At 34.6% G+C, this 18,340-nt stretch overlaps 1 protein-coding gene across 2 annotated transcripts in view; it reads right to left on the minus strand.

Annotated features, from left to right (window-relative positions):
• The window catches only part of LOC122403823, a 57,494-nt gene that overhangs the window by 15,157 nt on the left and 23,997 nt on the right, over nt 1–18,340 (minus strand). For both annotated transcript variants that reach the window (XM_043407575.1, XM_043407574.1), the window contains exon 2: nt 10,666–10,930. In XM_043407575.1, coding sequence (XP_043263510.1) covers nt 10,666–10,828 — 163 coding nt within the window. In that variant the 5' untranslated portion in view covers nt 10,829–10,930. The remainder of the gene's footprint in view (nt 1–10,665; nt 10,931–18,340) is intronic.

Genomic DNA, 18,340 nt, shown 5'->3' on the forward strand with positions numbered 1-18,340 from the left:
ACAAACGTATGGGAATATTACATTTGTTTAATATGTAATAAATGTAGGGAAAACAATTTTTACTTTTTTTTAGTTTCGACCAGGTAACATTAACGATGCGAAATCACGGTTGGAAAAAAGTATTTGTCCGTGTTAAGTTCTCAAAAATAGTTGTAATTCCAGCTACCCTTGTTTCTTCAGTAGATAGAAATTTCATTTGATTTTACACTAGAAGAGTACTCAAGATGGGATACTCCTACAGTAAAAGAGAAATAGTAAGACTTTCCATTAATTTAATTGTTGTGTTTTTTGCATCTTCTATGCCAGATAAGATGTCAAAGAATTTAAAATGTCAAATATTAAAAAATTAAAATGTTCTTCCTACGTAAATAGGAAATCAACCGTGGCAGAATGCTTTGCAATTTTCTATTTTAATTACGCGAGTGATTTACTGCCCTTTACGCGTTAATTGTTGCACGTAAGTAAAAGGTCATCGGTGATTATTTATAACACTCTCGATGATAATAGAATGGTTTAACGCAACTACAACCGGGAGAATTCTTTCTCCGCTCGATTCGGCGACGAATAATTATGAGATCGAACGTATTAAAAGTATAATCGAAACTTGATCGAACATCTGTGTTCAACTGTTCATGAACGCGAAAGGCTCTTCGTAATACCACGTAGAAATTTGTATAGGAGGACTGAAAATTATACAATGTTTTTAATAATAAGCCCAAGACGGAATAGAAGTCGATTCTTCGTTCGAATGGCATTTATCAATATTAAGCTACCGAAAATGGCTCGAATCAAGAAATTTTATTCCACATTTTCCCATTTTTTTTTTCACGTTGTTCCAATCGGAGCCTTTGTCAATTAAACAGTTTTTTTTTCCTCTCTATTTCGGTGAACTCTACACGCTTCAAATTTTTTTTCGATCCTTTTCCGTAATATATCACCGTGTATAAAGGGCGAAATCCCGTTTCAATGCACACTTCAACGTTTCATCAAGTTCATCGTTTCCGCGCGATGATCGATCACGGTACGGGATAAAGGCGCGAATCAAACGAATGAAACGGCTAGCGACGACGTAATAGAAAACACTGAATCGGATCGAGAGCATATTTTCGCCACGACAATCGGGAATGATTTACGGCGATACGTTCCTGTTGATAAACGAGAGCAGTAACAAAACCGGAAGTCCGACGCGCGAGGACCCTTTCCGTGCTGATTAACAATATTTTTCCACGTTGGCTCGCGAGAGAACCTACTTTACCGGAAAAAATGTTTCCGTGTCGATGGACGAAAGTAACGAGATTAGTTAGTCATCAGGAATAAACGGAGGCCAAGCTGCGCGTAAGAATCCTCACGGCGATCAGGATGATCCCTACTCGTCGTGCCAGGACCTCCTGAATAATTCATTAAAACATTCTAATTATGTAACGAACTTTTATGCATGAGAATCTATTTTTCATAATATACCCTGGTGCGTCGTGGATCTTTAATACTTCGGGAACACCGGAAGATACATTATAGATCAACTTCACAGCGACGAGCAAAACCATAAGCCATTTAAATTGTTAATGCTAGTATAAGCTGCTTGGTTAATACATAGTTTTATCCGTATAAGTAGTTAAAAGAGAGTCGTATAGTTCAATTCGTATTAGGTAATGTTAATTTTAATTTGAATATTAATAATAATGGAATTTTTATGTTTTATGTTGATTTACATTTCTAAGTAATATATGTTAATATATACAAGATGGAAATAATCCGAGGAAAATTGAAATAATATTTTTGTTCTATTTTCTTTTTATATAGCTTTTATTGTTTATAAGAAAACATTACTGATATGTATATGGAAGAAGGCTGAAACAGAACCTTTGTAATTTGTGAGGAAACAATAGGTACTATACAACAGATGGAAAATATAAAAGTACGGAAAACGAAACATTTGAAAATCAGTGTACTATTATTGCTATAATCTGGTCAAAATAATAAGACGCACAGAGCTAACAATAGGAATAAAATATTTATCACAAAAATATCGAATTTGTAACTACTGAAATATTTCGAGCATCGGTATAGTCGCGTAGAACAAAATGGTGAATGTAGAAATTAAAACTTTCTATCTATAAACGAAAATTAGCTACGATAAATAAAATTCAAGAATAAAAATTTCATCAGCGAATTGTTGAATGTGAATTGATCGTAACGCGAATTCATCAGCTTAATTAGAATAATTAAAAAGATATTTATCAATATTTTATAGTAAGTGGACGCATGCCTTTCGTAATGCAAATAGTAATGCGAACAGAATTAATTAGATGATTAAAGCAACTAACGATCCTCATTATATCACGTAATTACACCACGCTGAATGCTTTTGCCAACTAATAACAATTATTTTTATACAACATTCCTAAAGCTTCTTCTAACGAGAAATTCACGAACGCAACCATGTGATCGAGGAAAACAATACTTGGAGGCGACGATACCGTTTTAATTAATTATATTACACCTAAGAGTCGACGTCGACGACGCATTAAATTCTGAACGAATTCTAGTCATTTTTTTTAAAGTAATTACATCGATTACGCTTTATGAAATTCATATATGTACAGGTATCGCTCCGTATGATGCGGTAGTTCTTTAAAAATTCTTGTTTTACGAAACAAAGAATTAGAACAAAAAAATCAGGGTCAAAAACTACTCGTTTATTTCTTTTATAACTATCAAAAATGTATTTATCAAAAGTATTAATAAATGTATTATTATCAACTCAAAATAACTTCTATTTCATACTCTTTGCTATTTATTCGAACGTTTTGGCAAAAGTCCAATATACAAAAAATCAAAATTTTATTAGCTCACGTACAGCACACTTCATTGCGAAAACATAACAGAATGATTAAGAACACAACTTCACCAGTATAAATGATGGCTAAAGTTGATATTACTATATTCGGCCACCCCTGGAAAAAATTTTAATGGGGGATTCTAGAAGCCAAAATAAGACGAAAATCAAGAATACCAATTTGTTGGTGGAGACTTCGTTAAAAAGTTATTAACAATTAAATTCAAAAATTTCAAACCGTTCTGGAAAAATTATTTTCGGTTGCGGGGATCAATTACAATAATTTTTGGTGAATAGACATACCCCCGAAATCCTGCGCATTTTCGAGAAAAAATATTCAGTACGGGCGAAACTTTAGACGTTAATAACTTTTTAACAAACCCTCCATCAACTAATTGATATTCTTGATTTTCGTCTTATTTTGGCCTCTAGAATACCCTATTAAAATTTTTCCCAGAGGTGGCCGAACACCCTGTATGTGCTAATATTTGCAAGTAAAAAACAGATTAATTTTTAACCTTTTCCAGTAATGCTTGCAATTTTAATGAAACGAAGATAATTAAAACATATATGAACATAAGATAAATACGCAAGAAAAATAGTATATACGCTCAAATGATACAAATTGCCCGCATTGGACAAACTTGGAAAGAGTTATAGAGAAATCACGGATCCACAGATTTTTATTTGAAATGTTTATTTCTCTAAATAAATATAAAAATATAGACATATAAAATATTTTGGAGACGAATTTTGCCAATTTGAAGTTATACCAATGCACGTGCACGCACTTCACACACGCGGTCGGGTTAAAGTATCTCGTTGGAGACGGAGAGGCACCATCATCTGCGGCTTCCTCCTGTTTTCGCGTGCCACGCACGTTGATGATTGATGACACGAGACTGACACGCCCCCGCGGAGTTGATAACCTCGTCTTGTACCAATCACTGATACGGCCGCGATAACGTCGGAAGGAAAGGCATCGGTTCAACGCATTGCTGGACCGGGATTCGAACACGATATAATACAGGGTGACCCATTTAAAACAACCCACTCGAATATAAAAACTGTCGATGATTTTGTTTGAAACAAAGTTCGAAACAAGCTGTCAAAATAGAAATTCGAAACTTGAAGTGCCGCCATTTCTTTATTTGTCGAGATTTTGATTTCTCCCTAGTTTTTGCTATAACTGCACCCATCCTAATGAAGACATTTTATCCTCCTTTGTTTTAGATCAGCAGATCGGCTATTGAACCCCAGCTTAATCGTGGAAGCTATTGGAGCACCCTTTCCAGAAGAGCCATTAAACAAGAAGTTATAGCTCCCACGATTTTGAATATTTTTTTATGAAAAAAATACTGTACATGCTTATAAGATGAATAAATATATATGCAACATCTCAAGACACAACAACCTACCTACCATTAAGAAAAAGAATCACAATAGTCGAAAAAATGACAGTCAAGACAGCAATACCTCCTTAAGAGAACCACTGCACTGTGGAGAATTGAAAAAATCTATAAAATGATACAATTTTTTTATCTCTTTTCAATGCTCGAGATTTTAAGAATAACCCCTTGAAATACTAAAGTAAAATTCACAAAAATACAAAATTATAGAAGATTTAGTAGATGTAGAACATGTAATGTGCGTAATGCTTGAAACTAACTGTTCTTTATTTTGGAACAACTCGTTATTCCGTGCACGAAACCACTGTACCATTTATGGCAAAAAATTAGTTTACAAAATATTTTAATTGTAATATTGTGGGTGGTAGAATTACAAGTATAGTATTATTAAAATATCTTCTAAACTAATATTTTGCCATAAGTGGTTCAGTGGTTTTGTGTAAGGAATAACAAGTTGCACCAATCGATGCATTACAAAATGTACAATTCTATTTAAGAAACAAAATTGCTTATTTCTAAACCATTAAACTTTTGATACCATCAACAGTTGCAAAGATATTCGATATTCGAGTGAGTCGATTTATATGAAATCCTACTATACAGGGTGATTCTTAAATCGGCGTCTAGTGTTGTGGTTCAACCGTATCCAAAAAGAACATCTATGTGTGAACGAACGTTATCCGTAGATTACGTTATCTTTTGTAACTGGAACACTCACTGGTGCATTCAAGATTTTATTTTCACCGTTTCTATTTTATAACTTCCGCGCATTATACAATATTATTTCACAATCCTTTTAGACACGATGTGTATACAAAGTTTAAAAAAAAATAATTTTATTTTTTTGTATGTAGAAGATAAAATTTTACCAAAATTGGACACGTTGGGACGTGATCAATGTAGTTGAACTTTGGTAATCAGACAAGAATCGACGTTTTTCGGATAATACATCGATAATAAGTCAGCAATTTATAATAGAAAATAGAGTGTTTCAAGTGCAATAATAAATAAGCTAAAATTTCACTAAAATTGAATATACAACATGTGATCAGCACAGTTAAATTTTGATAATTAGATAAGAGTCGACGTTCTTCCGTTAATACATCGATAATAGGTCAGCAATTTATAATAGAAAATAGAACGTCTCGAGTGCAATAATAAATAAACTAAAATTAGACCAAAATTAGACATTCAACACGTGATCAACGCAGTTGAACTTTGATAATCAGACAAGAATCGACGTTCTTCGGTTAATACATCGATAATAGGTCAGCAATTTATAATAGAGAACAAAACGTCTCGAGTGCAATAATAAACACTGCTAAATATTCCTTCAATTTAATACTGTAATCGTGGACCGCAGCAATTTCTGATAGAAGCGTTACAAAAAGAAACGTGTGACCTTAATTGGTCAAAGTAGTCGCCCGGGAAGCGAACGGATCTGCTTCAAATCTCGGCTCAGCAATTCGATTCTTTTTCTGTCGAAAATTTTCAGAAGTGGGACACGGTCGTTCTATATACTATTTGTGCTGTATACTCATTTCGTTTTAGCGCTACATACGTACAATGGCTCATGAAAGTATTCGAACGCTTACATATGCAAACTTGAATGGCCGAAATAATGTACATTAAAGTAATTTGCTGAAACAAGTAGATGTCAATAGGAAGGTGGAAGTCTTAAGATTATGCCAGTAAAATTTGAAAAGGATTCAACAACGTAAAGAGGAGTTATGATACATTTATTAGAAACAGGCATGATAAGCGACTCACAAAAGTATTCGAACTCTGTAACACTGTTGATAGTTTTTCATCTTCCTTTGCACCGAATGTAAACATCATTGCTAAATGAAAATATTGGTACGTTCACTTGATGTTAGGATATCGTTTCAGTAACAGTAACGTAAAAGTGTGCACAATAGTATTTAAAATGAACACCAAAAAGTCTGAACCAAAAAGTGTGAAAGAGAAATAATATTACGATTGCATGAGGACGGCAAATCGTATAACGAGATTACCGGGATTGTGAACAGAAGTAAGTCTACAATACATTACATCATAAAAAAGTCAAAGAATGAGGGAACACTTGCAAACAAAGCTCGATCAGGTCGACCAAAGAAATTGACTGGAAGAGAGGAGAAAGTTATCATTCGCGAATTAAAAAAGAATCCTACTATATCCGCTCCTCAACTCGCAAATATGGTAGCTGATATGTTTCATAAAGAAGTTCACCCGGAATTATGTCGACGAATCTTACGAAACAATGATTTTCATGGCAGAGTACTGCGAAAGAAGCCATATATTAATGCAGTAAATCGTAAAAAAATATTGACTTTTGCGAAAACCTACATTAATAAAGATAATTCTTTTTGGGATAAAGTCATCTTTTCGGACGAGTCAAAGTTTAATATTTTTGGCTCAGATGGTCAAAATTATGTGTGGAGAAAACCAAATACAGAATTGGAAATTCGACATTTACATCAAACAGTGAAACACGGAGGTGAATCGGTCATGGTATGGAGGAGTATGGCTGCCAGTGGCACCGGAAATTTAATATTTATTGACGGAATACTTGATAAATATAAGTATTTAAATATTTTAAAGAATAATATTAAAGAAAGTGCCAGTAAACCAGGATTATTGGAAGATTTCCACTTCTAACAAGATAATGATCCGAAGCATACTGCTAGAATTGTAAAAGAATGGATCGTATATAACACACCACACATGTTAATTACTCCACCGCAAAGTCCAGACGTAAATCCGATTGAAAATTTATGGGCTGAAATCGGAAAAAGATTAAATAAATTTCAAATAACATCAAAGCAAACACTGAAAAATAAAATTATAGAAATATGGAACTTCATTGAGTGTAGTTTTACAAAATCATTGGTTTATAGTATGGAACATCGGCTAAGAGACATTATAACTGCTAAAGGTGGTCCAACAAAATATTAATATTAAATAATTTAATAATACATGTAGCGTTCGAATACTTTTGTGAGTCACTTACCATGCGTGTTTCTAATAAATGTATCATAACTCCTATTTACGTTGTTGAATCTTTTTCAAATTTTACTGGCATAATCCTAAGACTTCCATCTTCCTATTGACATCTACTTGTTTCAGCAAATTACTTTAATGTACATTATTTCGGCCATTCAAGTTTGCATATGTAAGCGTTCGAATACTTTCGTGAGCCACTGTAGGTACGTACTTCGAGTCTCGGAGTTCCGTGCTTGGCCATGGACCGCCACATTTATCAGTCCGACCGAGACTTAGGCGATAACCATTCTCAACGCAGAAAGATTTCGGGGGTGAAAGAGAATTCGTCGATGGATCGAGCTTTCGAGGTCGCGTTTTTCGAACCGCGTTCAACGCTATTTGTATCATCCAGCAACGCGATTCTTTCCGTCTAAAGTTCAAGAGCGAACCAACGGCGAAGCAAACACGAGGTTTCAAAGTCTCAGAAAGTTATAAATAATCGGATACGACCCTTTGACAGATCAGCGTGAGTCGTTTTAACCTTACCCCTACGGGTCGTGGGTTAAAAGGAGCTCTCGTGTTTTTCTCTCTTGTTTCAACTTATGGTTGGAAGGTTCTTAAAGTCAAACACTTCTATAAAAAGAGATAGCCGCGTAGTGCGTGGAGGTTTGTTTCGTTTTAACGCTTAAAAGCTTGACGCGACGAACCGTTTGCTTTGCGGCTTGCAAGTCATCGTTTTTACACGTCTGAAACCAGCGTTCTTTCGTATAAAACGAGACACTTCGTGAAGACTTTATTTCTAGTCGTAGTTCGAAACCCGTTTAGAACCGTAGAATCCCAGCCTCATGGTAGATATTGACTTACGCTTGTTAAGAAACTTGTCTCACGGTGTTGTATAAAAGCTGGCCAAAAAGATGACATCGATAATTTTATCATTATAGCATTTACGAATTTTGTTTATTTTAAACGTACAACTTAACAAAAAATATGTAGACTGTAAATAATTGCTTTTTTATTACAAAATATTATAAATAAAAATAGACTCTCAAAGAAGAACAGGTATCATTAAATGCATAGTGATTAATTTATTACCTTTTTTTTCAATCAAACAAAACTGTATGCTTTTCTTGACAGAAATTGATAAAGATTAAATTAAAAATGATCTAATAAGATAATGTAAATGCATCGTGAAAGGAAGAATGTTAAATGTTTATAAACAACAATTCGTTACGCGTAATACGCATCCATAAATCGCGATAAACCGTAGAATTGTGGTGAATTTGACAGAGATCCGAAACGTGACAGTAAAGTATTCCTGGACAGCGAATAGTTATTTATGTTCTTTGTCTTCTAGACGAAAATTGAGTTGAAACTTGTTCGCGACGCTTGTTAGGTCCGCGTTCTTTACACAAATCACATGCGACAGTCATGGCTGGCCGGTGACATGTGTTTGACACGCCGCAGAAGACTTTCTTTTTAAACGACCGCAAACTGCGATAATAACGACGGAACAGAGATAAGAAAAAGGATGAGCTAGCAGAAGCTCAAAGAACCAACGGATACTAAGATGACACGAACGTATCTAACACAACAGCTGCAAGGTGCACCCGATCCGTAAAGAATTCTCGAGGAACGACGAGGAATTGTAAGTTTCTCCTCTTACAATTTCCTAAAATGATCAAAGAGCAGACAAGAACAAAGAGAAGTACGCGCGCCGAGAATGAGAAAAGTTTTCGACTCGCCAACACGACGTTCCGAAAGCATTTCTTTACAAATCTTTTTTACCTATTGTAACTGTTCCGCTTTATTATTACTGGCCACGACACACGCTCGAAATCTCGAAAATTTTTGCTATTTTTATGATTTGAAACGTTCACTAAACTATTGCATTCGTTTATTTCGCGAATATTAATAAATTCATTTCAAATATCTACTTTGGGATTTGCCAATTATTCTACAGGCCTTTGAAAAATATAAAGGACTTGATTTCGACTTGTCGAAAAATAGACAAACGTTTTAAACATTCGTCAAAAGTGACGAAGGTCCTGCGGGCAAGTCAAAACAAATTGAATTTAAAATTTTTATTATTAGAATAAACGTACGTATTTTATTCACCGAACCATTCTAAAGAATGTCTTCAAACGATGTGAAATTTATTAAAACGTGCAGTTATTATATCGATATCATTTGCTTAAAGTGTGATACCTAGCGACCTTTACGACTCGACAGAAATAAAAGACCAATAATAACATTTGATATTCGATTAGAACATCAAAAATAGTTAGTAATAGAAATGATTGTTTACAAACCAAAATAATTTTATAGTGTACAAATTAACTGTAATGATTACAACATAAATTTTTTTATCGTTTTTTTTTTTTTATCAATAACAATACCAGATTTAATCGAGAATTCGTACAGAAGAGCGATTATCGGAAATAAAATATTGCGCGAATATGATGCGGAAATAAGAATAAAAAATACTCGTACGACTAGATAAAAATATGTTTCAAATTATTCGAATAATCCGTTATTCTGATAGCAGAACCGTAAGTAAATTTATATACTAAAAACATTTTATGTATTATTAAATTATGAAATACATAAAATACCATTATTATATACATTTACTTACAGTTACTCAAACACGGTACGTGACCCAAAGAACGATCTTGGGATCTCGTCATCGTAATTAATTGCCCTCCACGTAACATTCATCGGAGCAGATATTCAACAGGAAAAGTTAGATCCTTTATAAATATTGTATACTATGCTCAAAGCATGTTTTTTTTTATATCTCGGGTTTCCCCGGGGTTCGAACAAAATGGAAACGTTTAAAAAAAGCTGATCGTGAAAACGAACGCTTCGCAGCATTCAATGTCAATGCGAGCACGTGTCGACAAAGGTGAAATAATAATATTAAAATTGATTAGTGAAAAATACCGGAAACAATTGAAAAGAGGAAAATATATAATAAAAAAGAATCGTTAGTTTTTTAACTTCTATTAAATTAATTTTTAATGTTTCCTAAGTTGATTTAATATTTAAAAGATATTTTTCTAATTCGCTGACCGAATATTTCGGAAAGTAAACATTCTCCTTAAACTTTTACAAACATTGTCGACGAAATTTCAACTGCAAATTGGTATCGAACAATTCCAATTTTGAATAAAATTTAAAATTTACCATATAATTGCTGCAAGGTTAAAAATTCCATGGATCGTATTACTTTACGAGACGTTAGTTTTAATTTAAACAAAAGATCATTTCTTTGTCTCGTTACTATCGAGAGTTGTATGATTTTTACGCAAACTTGGTCAATTTGTTCCATTGTGTGGAGCAGAGTGAATTAACGTGGAAGACATTTTGAATCGATGAAATCTAGGATGAAAGGAGATTGTTCGAATCGACTATGATAGAAATGAAAATTGTTCTTACCGGTATGATCGATGTGCCGATGATGATTCCTGACGTACGGGGGTGCAGGGTGTCTCGGCTGCATCTCCCAGTACGCGTTTTGACTATTACCAAAATTATTCACTCGTGGCTGCTGCGAGGGCGAAGTTTGCTTGCAAGGCAACCTGGCCATGGCAGTCATCATTTTCTTCTGCGCCTCCTCGCGTGCCCAAAATTAATCACTTCATCGATGGTCTGCTTTGTTGCGCCGTCGTTTCAACCCCATTTTCGAGCGATCGTCTGTTCCCTGGAAAGTAATTCTCTCTGAAGCCTGTGCAACCGTTAAATTTGAATTTCAATGGAAACCGTTCGTCTCATTATCGGGGGATACCGTGTTTACACAATTAGTCGCGTATTAATTGGTCAACGTTCAAGCGTTCCAGCCATGAAATGGTCATTGTGCCCCGACCTGACAATGTTGTTCCAATTGTTGCTGAAATAGACCGTTCGAGTACAAAGGAACCTGCTGCACCTTGTTAAATATTTAATCAACCACTTCCATTCGACTCCGAATATTCGCGTTTTTCAACCTATTCTTGACGACGTTTCAAATAAATACAAAGAATTCTGACTTGAAGCTACATTTAAGGGAGTATGTATTGCTGTCTAGGCTGCCATTTCTTCGGCCTTTTTTTGTGATTTTTTTTTAACGGCAGGTAGGTTGTTTTGTACTGACATTTTGCAGATATATTTATTCATCTTATAGGTATGTACAGTATTTTTTTCAGCAAAAAATATTAAAAATTGCGGGAGTTACAGCTCCTTGTTTAAAACAACGCATTTAAACTGGCTTACATGATATTTCAAGATCTAGCAGACCGATTTACTTCAAATTTGGAGAGAATATTGAGTTTTACTATTTTTTTTAATACGCTAAAGACAAAAGAAAGGTTAAAAAATAAAAATTCGAAACTTGAAGTGTCGCCATTTCTTTATTTATCAGGATTTTCACTTCTCCCTAGTTCCTGCTATAACTGCAACCTGCCTAATGAAGACACCTTAGCGCCCTCTGTTTCAGATTAGCGGATCAGCTGGAATCCTGGAAGCCATTGGAGCACCTTTTCCAAACGAGCCATTAAACAAGAAATTATAACTCCCATGATTTTTAATATTTTTCCATGAAAAAAATATAGTACATGTTTATAAGATGAATAAATATATCTGCAAGTCTCAGTACAAAACCGCTTACCTATCATTAAAAACAAAAAATCATAAAAAGTCTAGACAGCAATACCTTAAATAAATACAATTAGTAGGGACGTTGAAAACGTAAATATTCATCGACTCTATCCAAGTATCTCAGCGTATCTTTAACGACGTCTTAAATAAGAAGAACCACGAGTCGGATAGAACTGCATCTAAATAGATACAATTTTTAAGTACGTTTTAAAGTAATATTCATCTGTGTGTGCACTTGTGATCGAACATGCTATTGCCGATTCATCAAGCACTGTCCCTCAAAGATCCAGTCACGTGTACAATTGCCATCCATTAGAATGTCATTTCTATTCTTCGATCACAGTGACACCACGGTTGTAATACCCTATACCATGGTCATAATAATCCGTCACAACGCGATCATGGTTCGCTAATGCATTATTGGAGTCTCATTTACACTGACGGTCCAATCGCGAGCCGATCAAGCATTATTAGAATCACGTTTCCGTGCACGGGTATTCGAAACATAGGATAACCGAACCGTGATTGGATCACCGGTGCGAGTGGAAACATTGATGGCCACGGGAATGCAATTTGTGCCGCTGTTTGCGGACATGCATAATATTCGAGTCGCGCGATATTCCAAGAGGCTTGCTCGATCGAACCGAGAACGAACCGTGATTGTACCGTAATTAAACAACCGCCATAAATCAAGCACGATACCAAGAATAGTGAAAGCACTTGGAAGCATCTTCGTAAGAGACCACCAGGCCATATAACTGTTCTACATAGGAAAACACGACACACACACGGTGAAAGTGATCAGTCGCGCCAAAAGTAAAGTAAAACTAACATTAGATATCGGTGTGAAATAAAGCAACCTCGAGCTAAACTTTCATTAGAGGATTTTGTGATCCTCGAGACCCGCGACAGAAGGTGTTCTCAACTTGTGGAAACAATTTTCATTGTTTCAAACTATTATCGAACCTTCTGGATCCCTTATGGTTCCCTCTGATAAAAAAAAGAAAAACAATTTCTACGAAAGGGAAATTTCAGTAATTTTACTCCGATCCTATCCGTAAGTATAAAAGTTTCGTTAGAAAAGTTACTTGTAGTTTCAATAAAATGATCAATGCCAGGAAAATAAATATTTTATTGCGCTAATATTTAACCAATTAACGGAGGTTCGATTCGAACGTTATTCGGAGCAAAAAAAAAGTATGTTTCGAAAATATTCTATAGAAATGCAACTAAAGTGCTGTTATTAAAACCTAATTTCCCAACCAAACAACGACCAGACCAGGAAACGTTTTCGGAACTATCGTAACATCCGTCCTCAAAGGGTTGACACTGGAGATCCATTTCATCCGGCTGCCACTTCATGCAGCGCAGCCTCCAAGATTAACTTTTTTTTTCACGCGTTCCAGAAATTATTTTATCCTGTTGAAACCCAGATTTCGCAGAGGATAGTTCGCGAAATGAAATATCTTTCACCACGGTACAGCGTACACATTTATTTCGATCTAACCAACGGATGGTTCTCGAACGTTCAATAGTCTGATCGTGGATTAGAAAAATTTATAAAAATTCCATCGGCATGACTGAAGCTCTCGCGTCCAAGACTCGGCGCTCGTCTATAACAAGCCATCGAGCATTTTTATTGCTGGTTACTTGGAAAGATTATTGAAACTGCGATTCTCGGTACCCGCGCAATCTTGCGAACGACACGGAAGAATAAAATCATCCAAGATGAACGCGGAATCAAAGTCGAATGACTCGTTAACAAGAAAACTACACAAATGGAAACAGAAAAATATTAGTCTATATTCGCTATTTAATGAAACAATCAAAGATCAAGTTTTTGAAACAAGTGATTGTACTCGGAGAATTTTTAATTCTCCTTAATTAACTTTGTAAAATCCATGTAATGTGGGTGGTGATAGACATACAAGACTCGCATTAAGTATTAAAAATGAGGTTATTATTTTTATTTAATAAATAATGTAGGAAACATACTTTATTTTATGTTCGGTTTAAATAAATTTTGTTTCGAAGTTTAATCGAGTGCAAAGGTGGTAGCGGTCTAATTCTTATTTGAAATAAGAATCAATAATTTTTGTTGTTTTTACCGACAAGTCAATTACCATCATGGGACGTGATAGTAAAGTAAGAGACTCCTATCCAGTAGGTCCAAGTTCAATTCCCAATAACAACAAAAGTTTTTTCTCTTAATATAGATAAATTTGAATAATGAAATTCATATATAAAAATGTTAATTAAGTTATAAATAAAGTGTCTTTGTATTTATTAAAATATATAACGTATATAAAAATATAAAAATTTGATAACGATGTGAAATTCCTCCATCCACAGTAGCTGAAAACAAAGAAAGCATTACGAACTTACTTCACAAACGAAGACTTTATGTTATAAATAAAGATATTTTATTTGAAAGATAATTAGATTTATTTTTTGAAATTCAAATTTATCTATATTAGGAGGAAAACACTTATGTAGTTATCAGGAATCGAACTTGGACCTACTGAGCAGTAGTTTACTATTACGCCCCATGGTAGTAATTGTCAGATGATCGATTAAAATTATATTTCTAGATAATAATGAAACTTTAATCATGTGTAGTGAAATGGAAAGAAACGTTTATGATTACCATGTAGAGTAACCATTACACTTATTACACTTAATTCAGTGTTGCACATTTCGTACAGAAAAGTCGAATTTTTCAAATGTCCGTAAATACAGGGTGTTCGGCCACCCCTGGAAAAAATTCTAATGGGAGATTCTAGAGGCCAAAATCAAACGAAAATCAAGTGTACCAATTTGTTGATGGAGGCTTCGTTAAAAAGTTATTAAAAAATAAAATTAAAAAATTTCAAATCATTACGGAAAAATTATTTCCGATTGTGAGGGACAATTAAAATCATTTTTTATCAATAGACATATCCTCGAAATCCTCACCATTTTCGAGAAAAAAATTCCTTACCGAAAATATAATTTCAGGCCAGAAATGTCACTCCAAAATTTTATACGTATCTTTAAAACGTCATAACTTCTGAACGGATTGAAATATTTTAATGTTTCCAACGACAAATAACGCGTATTTTAGTGAAGAATATGTAGAAAATCTAATAATATGGAAAAAGTTGTTCCGTGATCCGATAAAGTGAGAAAACCCCATAAAAATGGTCCATTTTTCAAATGACCATAACTCCTACAATAGTGAATATATTTCAATGAAACTTTTTTCTGAAGTAGAGCTCATGGGTACCTACAAAATTATTAAAAATGAAAACGAGTGTTTAAGAAAAATAGGGTAGACGCCTTTTTTCGGCGAAAAAAAAAATTTCAAATCCTTCTGGAAAAATTATTTTCAGTCGAAGGGGTCTATAACAATCATTTTTGGTGAATAGATACACCCCCGAAATGCTACGCATTTTCGAGAAAAAAAATTCGATAATAAAATTTAATAATTTTTTAACGAAGCCTCAATCAACAAATTAGTATCCTTGATTTTCGTCTTATTTTGACCTTTAGAATCTCCCATTAAAATTTTTCCCAAGGTTGGCCGACCGCCCTGTATATGTCCGCCACCGTACTTGAGAATGATTCTATCGCTAGGTACGAGCAACTGACAGCTCAGTCGATTATAACCGCAGTAACGAGAAATATTATCATTCCAACGTAAAGTGTATTATGTCGATAGGAAGTTGGCCAACCGGCAGACAAAAGCAGCAGGGATTAAACCGCGTGGTATGTACGCGTCTATCTCCGCAACGTTTTACGGTGACAGGGGCTGCGGGAAAGAGACATGCAGTCTAGGGTAAAGGCTGCAAGATAAACAGAGGTCGATGAATCACTCTCGACACGACCACTCTACAAAATTGCGTATCGTCGAACGAAGAAGAAAGAAGTATATACAACGTTAACCGGCAAATATTATCGTGCGTTGAGAAACGCCCCCGGGGAATATAAATGGGATTGCCATTGGCCAACCGTAGCGCACGAACTACATCTGTCCGCGCTGAAAACGATTTCTGAAACATTAGGGTTGCCTTATCTGACACCTATTCCAGGCGAAAGTGGAAATAGGTAGAGGAACTCATTGTTCGATACAATTTTTACCCAAGACGACTCGAAGATTCGGTTGTCCTAATCGACGCTTTTAACACTTGTGTCAATAACCAAAATACTTATGGTTATTCCATAACCGGGGTGTACTAGGATAGAGGCAAAGATGGCCATACACGGTGCGCCTACGAAGTTTTAGGACTGGATTAAAAGAAAAACCAAACGTTATTTCATAGATAATTTGGTGCAAAACCTTAAATGCGTTTTTTTCAAAACCACATTTTTCAAACTGAGCGGCTCGATAACTCGGTCAATTTTCATCCGACAAACTTAAAATTTTGTACGGTGGTTTCTAATACTATTCCTTTCGACTGCACGCATGAAATTTTCGATCGAATAATTAGTTTCGACGTGGTGTTAAAAGAAAAGTTTTACGAGGTGTTAAGATTGGATTAAAAAAAAATTGACATGTCACAAAAATAAATTTATTTCATTTTAAATTGGTAATAATATCAGACAGAGACGTTAAGTTATGATTCTGAAAGTATCCTATCTCTCATTTGATTGTTTACTTATTGAGCTAAGCTTACTTCGAATCGTTCAAACCAACTCGTGTACTCGATTACGCATTCGTACTTAATTATAATATTACATTTTAATAATAAAGTTTGCTTGGATAAAGTCGAGAATAATCATGATTGTTCTAAATATACAATATACAAATATTTCAGAGATAAACAGGTGGTACACTCGACAATAGCAGTTTATATTTCCTTTTTAACGCGACCGATAGAATTAGACACGGGCAAAATTTTCAAAAACACTGGAGAACTTAACGAATATTCGACGATACAGAGTCGACTATACCCAATCGAGAATGCTTTTAAATGCAAAGTTTCGCAAACTTTTCCCTACGCCTTAATAAGCAGGCTCTACTTCGAAAAAATCTCTTTTCCATTCAGAAATATCCTGTTTATTTAACGACGCGGAAAACGAATAAATGCGTGCAAGGAACTTGCATTACAACGCCGCGGGAATAATTTATGACAGACCCGAGAGCTGCAGACTACCGTTTCGTTCTTCAACGGTAAATTTCTCATTGGAAAATTAACTCGTTCAATTCGATCGAGTAAGAAGGCTGCAAAATGTTCGCGTCAGCCAGCGAATACTTGAAAACAGGAATTATATTCGGATCGAGCTTAATTAGACGCTCAAGGCCACTTTTCCTACCGTAATCTATGCCAAACACGGCTACCTACTTTTTGCATTGTGCCAACTTGTCTTTCTGTTTGAAAATGGGTAATGAAAACGATTAACGAAAGTATAATTCAAATAATGATATATCTGAAAACGTTGATTCTAAGTTGGATCTTCTGTAAATAAAAATTCTCGGTAGAATAATTTCTTAACCACTTTTAGCCAAAGATAGCCAATACTTGATCAATCAGAAAGCACAATTTTTAAAGTAGTCAACAAAGGACAATGGCAGAAAATGACCAAAATCACAATTCTACGTGTTCTAAGATGCAAAAGCACAATTTTCTATCCTGGATACGATGGAAAATCAGAGGGAGCGATATTGAGAATCGTTGACTTAAAATGAACGTATATTTTAAAACGAATGCATGAAATATGAAAATTCAAACATTATTTTATCGCTAATAGTCGATATTTGTATCTTGCGTGAAAAACAGGTATCAAAAATATTAACCACGGAAGGTAGTTAATAAGGACAATAGATAACAATGTATTCATCCGCAGAATTATATCTTACGACTTACGCAATAAGGAAGTAGAACTTGTTTAATGTGTTACGTTATAAATTCTCTTCCGTTTCGAACGATAACAGTGACCGTAGACTTCACACATCTGGACCTCATCATTTAAAGCAAGCACCTGATTTTCGTGCACGATGTAAATATTGATTATTAACAATAAAATAACGCTTGAATTTTCATATTTCATGTATTCGTTTTAAAATGTACGCTCATTTTAGATAAAAAATTTCCAGTATCTTGCCCTCTCGCTTCGTCTACTTTTTTCATGACTTTCTCATCATTTGCAGGATAAAAAATTGTACTTTTGCAATATCTTAAAACGTGTAGAATTATATCAATATTTTAAGTACCGGACAAACTCAGATTTCAAGATTTTCAAGAGAAACGTAATTTTGTCACGAGGATAAAATGTATGAACTAGTAGGTTTACCTAAATAAATTTTTATTTTGTAACGCAAAATGGCATCCTGAACGACGTCACTTTCAATATTCAAGAAAGGTACAGTGACGTTTAGGTTAATTGGTGGCTTGGTCTACGATTATATATCTTCATTAAAAAGGTTTATTGCGATTTAACGCTTAGATCATCTCTTGCGATCTTCTTGCATAACGCTAATTCGCTACAATTGATAAGT

This window comes from Colletes gigas, unplaced genomic scaffold (assembly GCF_013123115.1).
Source record: "Colletes gigas isolate AHSC1104 unplaced genomic scaffold, ASM1312311v1 Colletes_gigas_Sc00076, whole genome shotgun sequence".
NCBI classification, from domain to species: Eukaryota; Metazoa; Arthropoda; class Insecta; order Hymenoptera; family Colletidae; genus Colletes; species Colletes gigas.